Source organism: Heliangelus exortis, chromosome 1 (genome assembly GCF_036169615.1).
Source record: "Heliangelus exortis chromosome 1, bHelExo1.hap1, whole genome shotgun sequence".
Lineage (NCBI taxonomy): Eukaryota > Metazoa > Chordata > Aves > Apodiformes > Trochilidae > Heliangelus > Heliangelus exortis.
The window spans coordinates 52,944,755-52,958,011 of NC_092422.1; the positions used below are offsets into that span (position 1 = coordinate 52,944,755).

The 13,257-nt window shown below is 36.6% G+C and overlaps 2 protein-coding genes across 5 annotated transcripts in view; one reads left to right on the forward strand and one right to left on the reverse strand.

Annotated features, from left to right (window-relative positions):
- Positions 1 to 3,055, forward strand: part of ITGBL1 (integrin subunit beta like 1) — a 137,280-nt gene extending 134,225 nt beyond the window's left edge. Inside the window, exons 10-11 of the mRNA XM_071734406.1 lie at positions 549 to 662; positions 2,129 to 3,055. Coding sequence (XP_071590507.1) covers positions 549 to 662; positions 2,129 to 2,220 — 206 coding nt within the window. The 3' untranslated portion in view covers positions 2,221 to 3,055. The remainder of the gene's footprint in view (positions 1 to 548; positions 663 to 2,128) is intronic.
- Positions 3,056 to 3,426: 371 nt separating this feature from the next.
- The window catches only part of FGF14 (fibroblast growth factor 14), a 413,408-nt gene continuing 403,577 nt past the window's right edge, over positions 3,427 to 13,257 (reverse strand). For all 4 annotated transcript variants that reach the window (XM_071742600.1, XM_071742608.1, XM_071742613.1 and 1 more), the window contains exons 4-5: positions 12,782 to 12,980; positions 3,427 to 10,217 (exon numbers count right to left, since the gene is read on the reverse strand). In XM_071742600.1, coding sequence (XP_071598701.1) covers positions 10,081 to 10,217; positions 12,782 to 12,980 — 336 coding nt within the window. In that variant the 3' untranslated portion in view covers positions 3,427 to 10,080. The remainder of the gene's footprint in view (positions 10,218 to 12,781; positions 12,981 to 13,257) is intronic.

Here is a 13,257-nt window from a genome sequence, read left to right on the forward strand (position 1 = left end):
TATTTAGTAATTCTGCAGGAGGTAGAGTAACTTAATTTATGGTGATGAGGATTTCAGAGGTATAAATGTTAGTCTTAGGCAGCTCTGGTCTTTTGTGAATTCACATCCTAGGGTTTTAGATGAGGATGGACATTTTCTTCCCGGGCACGATTTCATTGCCTTCAGTAATAATGGGTCAGGGAAAAATTGAGCTTTTCTAGTCAAAAAAAAAAAAAAAAAAAAAAAAAAAAGAGAATTACTGCAAAGAGTAGCCCTGATTGTAGGTCTCTGGAACCAAAGGGAAGCTTCAAAATGTGAGTGCTGATTAAGTGAAATAGCAGAATCAAAGCATTAGTAGAAATGTCCCACCTTGCTCTGCCTCAACCCAAAAGGATCCTTCTTGTTCAAAAAGCTTTTAGCTTGATTATTTTCTTTTACGCAATAGCTTCTTAGGCAGCAATTTTGTGCAGGCAGGCATCTGTGTATGTGTGCACATGTGTCCAGGAATGTTATTTTCTAGTCTGAAAATGCCAGTGACTGTGAGAAATAATTTTTTTTTGTGATTTCAGGTTCTTGCCACTGTGGAAAGTGCATCTGTTCACCACAGGAATGGTACATTTCAGGCGATTTCTGTGAATGCGATGACAGAGACTGTGACAAACACGACGGTCTCATTTGCACAGGTGCAGTACAGGCTAACATCCCATTGCTCTCAGGAACAAACTGTGTTGATGGGAATTATCTTAGACAAGATATCTTACTCTTCTTTCTCCACTGATGGAGGAAGTGAATTTGCTGGTTATTCAAACCTGCTATAATTCTTTCCTTGTGAGGGGTGATAATCAGCTTCAGGTTTCAAAACAACCTTTGAAAGACTGAGTATGAATTTAAATTAGAAACCTAGCAATGAAATCAATCCACCAATAATTTTCACTGCAACAGGCTACTAGTTACTGCTTTTTGACAAAGGGTGTACCATGTCAGCACTGTGATCGTGAGATTTCTTTAATTTTTGTTCTCTAACTGGACCCTTTATCTGTGTATCATGTATTTAAGTCACAGACAAACTTCACTTGTCTGATCTTAGGTAGGCGAAAGACATAGCTGTGTGGGTTAAGAGAGCTTCCTGGCAATCAGACAGTTCTCAGTGGGAGGCTGAAATACCTGACAGTTTTTCTTATGATGTGATGGCTGGTGATTAAAGTGGCTTCACCTTAACATTGTCTGAGAGTTCGGGTGGCAGATGCAGCTAGAGATGGGCAGGCTGCCAGCAAACCCTCACCTCAAATCTAGTGGCAAGAGGAAGCATGGGAATTCCTGAAATAACTCACTGGCTGCTTCCTGTTAACAAATGTTTAGAAAAACCTTTGCTGAGCAATTACTAGGTGTGGAGGTAATCTGCAAGGCATGAGAGAGTGGGAGGGCTGATGGCTGTAACTTGTGCTGTGTAGCCAGTCCCTGATAAAGTCACAGGTCTTCTTCATAAAGCCAGCAGAAAGAGGACCTCACACTGGAAACCCAGGCTGTAAAGCTCTCAACCTGAGCACCATGGAGAGATGACCTCATGACCTGAGTCATGAAAAATACTGAAATAAAATGAAAACATGGAGCTCAGTACTTAAGATTTCCTTGATGCAATATCGTGCCAATACGTTTTTCATCTAATAGAGAGTTTGAGTCCTGTTTATTTGTGCAGGACTTCTGAGAACTCAAGTTTAATTTTTTTCATGTTCAAAGTGATGTTTTATTGCTATTCTGCCTGCAATTTTTTAATGTCTTTTTCTTTCTGTGTAACAGTTAAAAAGTAATCTTCTTTTCCCATGTACCTAGAGGCAGAATGTGAGCACTGAGCCTCAACAGCTGGGTACAAATAGTGGTGACATAATTATAACATTTGTCATTCTGCTGATGGAATTATTGACAGAATGCTATTAATGCTTTCTAAGTGTAGGTTTGGGGTGGCTTTTAGTGCAATGGTACTGTAATTGCTTCCTTCCAAAGGAAAAAAAAAAAAAAAAAAAAAAAGAGGTGGGGGCAACAGTACAGCAACAATTCAACTACTGTAGAATGGCTTTTTACTTCCTATAAAGCACATTTTAGTGTAGTACATTTCAATTATGATAATTGCCCTTTATTCATTCTGTTCTAGGCAATGGTGTTTGTAGCTGTGGAAACTGTGAGTGCTGGGAAGGATGGAATGGAAATGCTTGTGAAATCTGGCTGGGGAGAGAATACCCTTAACAAAGGACATCAGAGACTGGGGGAGGTTTTTTGTTGGTTTTTTTGTTTTTTTCTTTAGGCTGCTAGAACATTTAATATCAGAAGTACTCTGTGTGGATTTGGGTGTGCACACACACACATGTACATGAGTGTAAATAATTTAGAATGCCTATTTGATGGCCTGCTCCTTAACAAAATTAATGACAAAACTAAGACAAGACATCATTAAAAATCACTTGGAAGCAGGACAGTCCAAGCTCTAGAAGGTAAAGTCATAAAATGCAGGCCCTCTGGAACTTCTCCAGCATCTTTTTGGTAATCTTTTGATAAAAAATGGGGCTGAAATAAGACCCATAATGCCTAATTTTTAAGCAACCTTTGGAAAAGGCAAAAGAAGGCCTTTTTAAAAAAATTATTTACTTGACTGTCATCTCTCCGTATCAGTATGCAGCTGTAGTCCTGTAGAACAGTAGCCCTAGTTGAATATTTGTCAACAAATTAATCTGATTACCTTGATGGTGTTTGAAATATATGTTATTTGGCCCGTTTTTTCTTTCTAAGCATCCGGAGCAAACACCAGCTCATAAATTGAGAGGAGATAAAAAGACACTTACCAAAACTTTAGTGATTTTTAATATTTTTTTGTCAAAGAATTGTATTTGTGTAACTGAGATCCAATTACTTGGCATCCAAAGACTGGAGACCCAAAGCCTTTTAACAGGCCCTTGTCTGCAAGAGAACTTCTTAGGTTTCTTAATCTTTCTGTAAGTTGGTGATCTAGTCAACATACTACAATATTTTCAAATACATTACCTATTGCAGTATAAGGAATGAAGCTAATAAAGACATAAATGTATGACTATCTATTCTGACTATGTATCTTGCAACTCATATGTACTTTATGATACTGTTTTATGTATGTACAGTTGCCTCGTCCTCTGAAAAGTAAAGCAAATGAAAATTTGTCATACTAACAATGTTTAGGCTGACAATTGTGTATGGTGTTAGAACCCACAGTTTAGAAATGGCTGAATTGTCACGTATGGAATTCATTGAATTGAACTGCTTTTATCCAACTGGGGAGCCTGAAGGACAAGTGACTTGAAAAAAATCAGCAGTAGGGTGGTCTCAGCCAAAGATGTTCAGATAATGGCAACAAACTAACTACAGACAACTGTAGTAATTAACTACAAATTAACTACAGTACAGAAAAGACAAACAAAGCAGTGGTATGAACAAAAATTTTATTTTCCAATGGTGAAATGCTGCTCAGTGTGAAATTCACATTGAGTTATGAACAATGCACAACTATTGGGACATCCCTAACTTATTTACATATGAGTCTCTTAATTTTTGTACATGTAAATTTGGCAGCCCTTGAATTCTTTAGAGCAAAAAACAATACATACATTTTAGTTTCAAAAGTGTTTACATTTTGTGAAACCATGATTGAGCACAAGTTGCTTTAAATGGCTGGAAAAATATTTCTTTTTAGTAACAAACTGCAACATTCTGACTTAGGTGCCAAGATCCTGATTATTGAAGAGGTACATCACTCAGAAATAAGGGAACTAAATATCAACCAAAACCAGTATTTCCATTATTCGTCTAGAAATTGGTTTTCTTTTAGAAAGGACAATTTTGAAATAGGAAAATACGATGGTACAGAACATGTAATAGAGTGAAAAATTTGGAATGAATTTGTTTAATTACTTTTATTATTCCCCCTTCCCATATAGCTTGCTCTTTCTTTTACCCACTTTTTCATTAACCTGGTTTCCTTCCTCCTAAAAATTAATCTTGTGAAAACCATGTTCTCAGGGAGCATAATCACCAAACATCTATGCATAACTTATGTAGAAGTTATGCAGATAAATAAAGAGACATACATCCCAAAGTTTCTGGCTGCTTTCTTCAGATAACCAAAATATCAGGCAGAGTTCTTAAATATACTGATATAGTATAAATAATCTTCAAAGTAACATTCACCCTGAAATTATAGTTTATATTTTATACTTATAACCCTTAAATTCTGTAGACCTTAACAGGAACAGTTTCTTAATTTTTAACATATATGCATTTTGTCAACCCTGGTGTCTGGAGAGCACAGATTATTGGTTTTATTTATATTTATAAATACAGCTGACCTGAATCATCTTATAATATTTTTTTTTCATATACATTCATCTGCTGAATCAGAGTATAAACAATGAAAGAGTCAAAGTTTTCCTTTATTTTCTTCCATTTGTATTTAGTACTGTAATGAGAAAATAGTAGATAATCTATGATTTAGGTTCAGTAGATGCTTTAGACTTGTTTCATGACATTAAAAGCAAATTTTTATATACTGTAGATCAGCCAGTAGATCAGGTACTCTTATTCATGGACAAAATAATAATTCTTTAGAGGGTTGCAATATCATATTAGGTGCATTTCACTTTGTATTTTGCTTTTGTTTTAAATTTATGTACTGAAAGAGTGCAAGACAATTCTGATTTTTTTTTTGTTAGAATTTTTTAAAAACACCAATCAACTCAAACATTTTGACTGCTGTATGGATTACATAGCCATAACATTTCAAAAAGTGTTATCCAAGTTGTTTATTAAGGTACACATGGAAAAAATAGTAGAATATTCTAAGACATCTACTCTCAGTGATTCGTTAAATGTAAATTATCAAACAAAATGGTGCTATCACTATAAACCTTAAGGTATTAACTAAGACTACTAAAAATATAATGTATACAGAAAATTCCTTTCCCCTTTTTATTCAGTTTCTTACTGTGTTGCTTGAGCCTCCCCCCACTCTCCATGCTGAGGTAACTGGTGATGTAACTCCCAGCAGATCTGTTTTGTGGCTCATTTCCTCACCAGAAAAAATGAGATCAGAAGGAATTAGACTATTATTCCACCTATGTGAAAATAATAGCTGTATTAATAAATTGTGATTTTACAACTCATTCCCTGTCATGGGAATTCCAGATCCATAAAGAGTGAAAGCAGGAAGAGGCATAAGTGAAACAAACCGATTGATTCTTCATACCTAGCAACTGTAAAAACTTGCTTCCAGGCTTGCAGCAAAAGGCAGTTCTAGGTGGCAAAAACAAACGGGGAAAATGGGGATTTAATACTGGCTGGGTTGATAAACCCTATAAACAAAAGATATTATAGTCTTGCTTTCTTCTCAGGAGAGAAAGAACACAACCCAGAATCATGCTGAACGCTTCAAAACCAGACTTGCAGGATACTGCCTATTCTATATAACATATCTCTAACATCAACTGTGAAACAGTTGTGGATTGATTTACTTGTATAAATTATTAACCTACTTGTGAGCCTCTGTTCCCTGGCCATATTTTCTTTTACAAACACGGAGGTGAACATTTAATCATCTATCTGCTCAAGCTTCTCTGCTGCACTGCCCTTACTTCTTTACAGAATGATGTCTCACTTTGCAGCTAAATGACACAGCTAAATGATACTGGGATGAAGAAAGTTAAGCTGAATAATTCTGTGACTATGTGACAGAACAAAATTTTATTACATCTTTGAAAATAAGTCATAGCATTTGCATTAGTCATCACAAAAAAACCCCTATTATTAGACATTTTAAAATACTTTGCACAGAATATGACTTTAGGTAAAGGGGCATTTAAAAGAAAGATAACATCCCTACTTAGTCTAACTTGCAATCCTGTTTAAATAGAGCTGAGGAATTTCTTCTTTACATCAGTAGAGATGCATCAGCAAGACACACTTTGAATGCATGGACCAAACTGCCTTTGATACTTCATTGCTTACAGTGCTTTTAAACCAAGAGAAAGTTTCCATATATATATATATATATATATATAGTTCTTAGCATTATTTCAGATACATACCATAGTCAAAGTGAATTGCTTTACTTCCTATTTGGGAGGAGGGGTTTGTTAAGAATCAACCTGACTCTACACAGTTAAAGTTTATGAAAATGACAGTATATTTAAAAATTCTCTGAAAGTGGCTAAAAACTCAGCAAGTTAAGCAAAAAACTGTGTTATGTGAACTACAAAGCACTTAAAAGCTATAGATATCTTTCTATGGGCTCTACCATGAGCAATCTCATAAGGACTCGTGTATTTATAAAATTTTTGAAGTACAACAAAATGGTGTTTTTGTTAAATTAGTTTATATCTACTTAAAACTGGATTTCTAAAATGGTGCGAGTATGACTGATTTTGCCAAACAAACTGTAGCTGAAATACAGATTTAAAAAAAAAAAAAAGTGACTATGACTATGAGAATGACTATGTGCAATGTTAACATATGAAATGGTAAGATGAGGTTGGATCACTGTGCAAACAGTCTCTCAGAGATTAGATAAAACCCAGAAGAAGAACAAAATACAAAGCAAGCATGCAAAGGATCTGGAATGCTGCAGATTCACAGACAGCTGAACATGTAAGTACAAAAAACCCAACCTGTAAATACAAATTGATTCCATCAGGTTTACTATACAGTACTTTAGAAGTGACAGACAGTTGAAAACAGCTTTCACTTAACAACAAAATTAATTTTCGAGGGAAGAAAATGGGGAAGTCTCATCCTGGAGAACAGCAAAAGAGGTATTATATTAAGGAGCTATAATTTTCTTTGGCATGGTAAAAGGGGAGAACTGAGTTTGCCAGCCTATTTACATGAAGTTTCACATCCTGTGGCCAGTGCATTGATGTTTTGCACAGTCTACTTACATAAACCTTTTTGTTGTTTGCTGTTATGCCTTCATATAAATGTTTTATTCATTTTGTTGAATCCATGTGTACAATAAATAAGAATAAACACAAACTGTACAATGCAGACAAACTCGTTGCATATATGGATGTAAATTTAGTAATAGAGACCAACAGTTCTTTGACAGACATAACCTATAACATGCAGTTCATCCTAGCCATCCTCTTCCCATGCAACAGATGAGACAACAGACAAAATTAAAGGGAGGAAACAAAGCACAAAGACACTTTTGCTATGTTTAAACAGACTAGAGAAAAAATATTTTTTAGGACATCTATTAATTGGATTAAACACACATATGGATTTAGCCCATAGAAACAAAACCAAATAAGAATACAACGAAATCTCAATATTTCCAATATGTACTAACTGCTTACGAAAATTCAACCTGGTCTTAATTATAGCCCCCAAAGTGGTTTGCAGATCATAATTTCCCATTATCAGAAGTTTAATATTGAAAACAACACTCATGTTCTTTAGGCCATGAACCAGAATCTCCTTGCATGGCTCAGCCAGGTCTCCGGCCCTGTTCCTCCCCAGCTTCTTACACTGGGAGAGTAAAGAGGTGGCTGGATGGGACATGAACCCATGCATTCATTCCTCATGAACTCTTATGAAATTCAGGTGAGAGAGACAACAGACTGCAGCCTTCAGCTGTATTATCTTACTCAAAACATTGTGAAGTACTCTTCTTAAAACTGTAGGAAAGCCTGGGGCCTCCTCTGGGACCCAGCAGATAGTAGAAAGTCAAGGCTGCTCCCTCTCATGGGTCCTCCAGATGCAGAACAAGCCCCCAGTTCACCATATGAGTTGCTTTGGTTTTGTTTTGTTTTGTTTTGTTTTGTTTTCTCAGGGAGGGTGCACAAATCCCACTGGACCAGATGGGATGAGAAGGGTGCACAAAAGTTTTTAATGGAGTGCTGCTTTTCCCATGCACACATATTTAGTGCTAGCAGGCAAGGGCACAGTCTAAGTCAAAGTTTCTTTGCAGTTTTATCACAGTATTAGAGTAGGTTTGTATTGTTTTTCTCTACATGAATGGTGGGCTTCATGCTTAATTCATTCCCTCCCTAGAAAGACCCAACATTAAGTGTTAGTCTGGTCTACAAAAAACCAAAAAAGACAAGAAATAAAGTTTATCTAGAATTTGCAACAGCCTCCTTGAAGAGTGCACTGGATGTTGCTTATAAAAACAGAGCACATTTGAAAACCAGCATGAAGAGTTAATTCAGACTGAATCAGATGTTCAGCTGAGCAGTCAAGGAGCTAGAAGTAACCAGTGGTCTCTGTTAGGGACTCCAGCACGAAGATGTGCTAAAATTGCCAGAAATACAATGAATGGTTAAAAAAAGAAAGGAACAGTGATTTCCCATTTTCTTGTCTTTAAATGTCATAGTAACAGCAAGAGGCCAAGAGAGCATTGCTGCACAGCCCTCCAGACTGAGGTACAGTTTGGTCCTTGTTGCCCCTTCTGAGAAAGATAATCCTTCTTAAGCATATAGAGAATACCCACATTTTTAGTCTTCTGAAAGCCTGTGAATAAGTGTGAGACACTTCAGGGGCATCTCTGTGGCATCCTCTAAGTCTTCCCCCCCTGCCTGGCCCCCTCCTAACATTGGTTTTGTTCACAAGTGACAAACTCAAAGTGTTGATGGTGTTTCTGGTAATATGACCCAAGGCTTCAATTTTATAATGTTTCTGATTTCTTCTAGGTTCATGTAGGAGAAAGTACAGTATACAGAGATCAAGGCAAGGCACCTTCAATCTAGCAATTTGGTGGGCATATTATCCTAGGAAGCTGGGTGGAGGTACGTACTAGGGTATCAGTGAGATACATAGGATTGGGCTTTGCATGCTTAGCTAAAAATAAAAATAATTTTTTGTAGTATGTCCAGTTTTAAAACTTTTTTTTTTTTTTTAAAACACCAGAAATATTAAACTATAAGTTACAACTAGCCTTTGCATTGGTGCTGCAAAAAAGATCACAACAACATCCTTGCCCATGCTTTGCTAAGTAGGTGTGGGATTCAGCCAAAAATAACAATGGCATTAAATTCAGTTCCTTAAAAACAGGAAAGGATTATAGTTGAAATGGATTTAGGTAGCACATTTCTGGTTAGTCTTATTTATTTATTTTTTTCATTAGTGGTGGTTGTTTTTCAAACAATGAAGATTTAGTAGATGAAAAATGAGCCTTAATTCAGGCCTACAAGGCCTACAAAATTCTTTGGACCCACTTTCTCAAAAATGAGTGGGTCTTGCTCGCTGGGCAAGGCAAATGTTACCATTACCAGTAAGCCTGTGATATGTATAAAACACACACACAAAAAGAAACTATAGGGGGATGCCAAACACTCATTTCAGAAAACTTCCCATTGGTTGTGTTTGACACTTTTCCCTCCACTCTGATGCCAACCTCAGAAGCACAGTATCTGCTACTAGAGAGTATTCACATTTATCAATATTGTAAGCCAGAGACAACAATCCTATTCTCAATAGATATAATTTGTATTAATAGATTTTCGAAGGCTTCCTGATTCCCTGATTGCTTTCAAAACTAAGCCACCGGCAACACAAGTTATAGAGAAACACAATCCCTGCAAAAAGTCACAGACAGTGGAGCGAGCAGCCTTATAAAAAAGGGAAGAAGAGAAATCCATAATAGCACAGGTTTACAGCATCTACCTAGAAATTACTTGATTATTTGTGTGCTACAAAATAGAACTTAAACACATGGATTTTGCTGAAACTGGACTCAAAAAGGGATTATGGGCAATTGTCAGCAGGCAAGGTATCAAGTGTACTTGTGAAGTATGTCATTCACATGAAGTGTCACAGTCACAGAAAAGATATTAAAAAGGCATTCCAATATCTGGTAGGGCATTCCATGGTCTGAGTTCAGCTGGTTCATCCAGGTGTCTTCTTGCCGCGGGTGGAGCTACGCGTTGAGGTTTATCCGCTCGCAACCACTCAGTTCAGAAACAGCCACGGGGCAGTCTGGAGACTTTGCCCCAAGCTGCTCCACAGACACTTCAGAGGGGGAGTCTGGGAAGGATAAATCACTCAACTGCACTCAGGACTCAGTAAGTCACAACACCTGTGAGGATCTGGCTATGTTGTCTTACTCTTGGTAACTGGTTTGCCGCCATTCATTATTGCAGATGCACTTGTGCTTTTACTTGGAGTTACCCCAGCCTTTGGCACTGTTTCCCCAATATCATGCAAAGATGGTTCTCGGTACATGGCAACTGCAGGGAGAAAAGAAAAGGAGAAACATTTTTAAGAATGTATCTCATTTAAGAGCTCCTCTCAGTTGGGATGAATTTCCTACAATAACTGATACCGTAATACAATCCATGTTCCTCTTGCATGTGAAGGAAACTACTTTGATAGACACTTGTTTTGTGCCACTTATACCTTTTCTGACCCTCCAAATTCTCATGTCTTCCACATCTAACTTAAAAACACAGTAGGAAACTCTATGCTTGCTTGTTTAATGGAAACTATAGAAGTCTTGGAAATGAAAAACTACTGTTTATCTTTGCATAAGGCAGCTAAAGAAAAATGTACATAAATATGTGTGTATAAATATATATACGTCCCTCAATACATATCCTGGGAAGTTTTTAAAAGTAAAATATGATGAGGTGAGACAGATGATGATTTTCAAGTGGGGTCATACAATAGTGTTGTCTAGACCTAAGTGTTCTTTTTCAGTCCGATGTTGCAAGACTAAGCTTGTGTCCAGTTCTACAAATTCATTTGTACATCTGTGTTCCAAATCTGTGGAACTTGGCCATGATCTCTTCAGGCATGTACTGATGGAATGTCCAAAACAGTACTGCAGAAAGTACACAAGAGGTATGGGCATTTTTTTATTCCCCCTTTCCAAAAATGTATGCAGTATCCACTTATCTCTGAATGTAGAAGTGCAGAAAATTCCAAATTAACTTATAACTGAGCTCTTAGAGGAAACTGAAGTATGCTTCTGGGCTTCACTCCCTATTTAAGTACTTCAAATCCTTTGAGGAAAATGCATGTGTTCAATTACACAGTTCCAGTATTAAGCTGCCTTAATGATTAATGCTCTTGGATAATTCGATTTCATTTTCTGTGTCACTGAATCAGGTAATATTTCCACTTGTATATAACTTCAGTAGCATTTATTTATATCAGAGCAATGTTAAAAGATATATCAAAGCAGTCCAAGGAATTAATCATCACACACATCAGGATTGGCTGTGTGCTGCCATAGAGAGCACAATCCCTTCATCCCTGGTCTAATTAGAGTAGGAGGCAGGAGCATCAAAGTACTGACCTTGAACTTCAATGGTGTGAAGCTCCATAATAAATATGGAGGGCCCCACAGCATCATTAACTAATCAAATACTTGTTCTAACATTTCCAGTGACACAATCTAAATCCTTTTTATGGCTTCTCAAAGTCTGAAATTAAGCATCTTCTCTAGAGTTCATAAGGCTGGTTATGATCTATGTTGAGTGCCCCCATCGCTTTGTTTAGAACACCTTCCTGATTAATTAAAAGAGCTTGATGAAATAACAATCTGACCTACAAAACTATTAAGTCAAATAACATGAGGTGGAACTATAAAGTAAGGAGTTATATAGTAGAACTGTCATATTTTATGACTTTCATGGGCAATATAAGTCAGTTGTTTTTAAGCTTTTTCTAAGTTAATTTGATAGAGTCTGACCATCTGATTAAAAAGTAACTTATTTTCCAGTCCATGTGAGCTGGTGTTGCTTTTAAACAATGCTCTGGATCTCCCTCCCAACAATACTTATAATTTAATATAAAGGAACTGACAGATGAATATCGCTGAGAACTCATGAAAATATTCAAAGCTTTTGCAAGACAAGGGAAACACAATGGCATCAACTTGAGTTCAACAATGAAGTTAATAAAGGATTATTCAGATTCTTCTCCTATGATGAAGCTCTAAAACATTTAGCAAACATCTTTTAATCAAAAACTTTAAGTTGAAATGTTTTAAAAAATTGGACTGCTAACAAAAGCATTACTCAGGATTAAGTAATCAGATAATGCTCAGAATGACTGTGGCAATGTGTAGCAATAATATCAATGAAACCAGGAGTGCTATCAGGGCAAGAAGCAAAGGTTTATAAAGGTCTGCAGAACACACAGGCCTACCCACAAGTTCAAAGGCATAAATGTTTTTTTCAGAGAATGTGTCACATAAATATAGTGTGTAGGCTCAGTATGACTTTATTTTCTTCTATCTTACTTTAGAGGCCAACTTACACAAGTTATGTGCATTAAATCAACGGGATAAGTAATAGAGTAGGATTTCTTTTATAGAGAGACCTTTGTGTTTTGTATTAGAAAGCTTTTACTTTGAAATGCTAATGGTTTGTCCACTCCCTCTATAGCTTCCAATTATATATATATAAATATACATATATACGTATATTTATATAAAACATTCTTTATTTCATTTTCTTAATGAACAAACTACTTTCTCACTGCAAGACTCAACAGCTATTGTCCCTACTGAGAGAATATTTTTAAAGCAGCAAAATACACTTTCAAAAAAGACTTTTTTTTTTAAATTTTTTCTTCCAATATGACTCCCTGGAAAAAATATTTTTACGTGTGCTCTTTCTAGCATCACTATGCTGAAGCACAAAACTGCTCCACGAATCCTGGGGACTGTAATTTGGAATGGCCCCTGTGCAGGGCATGCACATTCACAAAGAGTATTTTAGAAACCATTCCCTCTTTTTCTTGTAGGATTTATAGGAGGATGTGCCAGCAATGGACTGAACCTCACCTTCCAATGGCTTGGGTAGAAAATGAGCTGCTGGTTTTGTTTTCTTCACTCTGTTTCCTTTCATGACCTGCCCTTCTTTGTTCAGCCCCAAGAACCAGGCCCTTCCGGACTCTTGTTGTCTGTAGAGCATGGATGAGTAGATTACATAATAATTTTCAAAAACAGACTCCTTGAATTTGCACTCCGGTGTAAAAAGTTCCTGTGGGAGGAAAAGTAAATGTTAAATGATATCTCTAAAGTGTGGCTTCTATTTTGGTGACTTACAAATACCTCTTGATAAGTTTAATATATGACTTATAATAAGGTTCTGCTTTGAGAGCAGGAGATGTGTCTTCCTCAGATGAGCTCCAGGTGAAGTTATTTCACCTCCCATGGATACCTCTATTTTCCCATCTAGGCAACAGGGGTTGGATATTTTCCAAGCAGAGGGGCAGCGGCACAGGCATAAAAACACTATTTCAAATACAGTCACAATT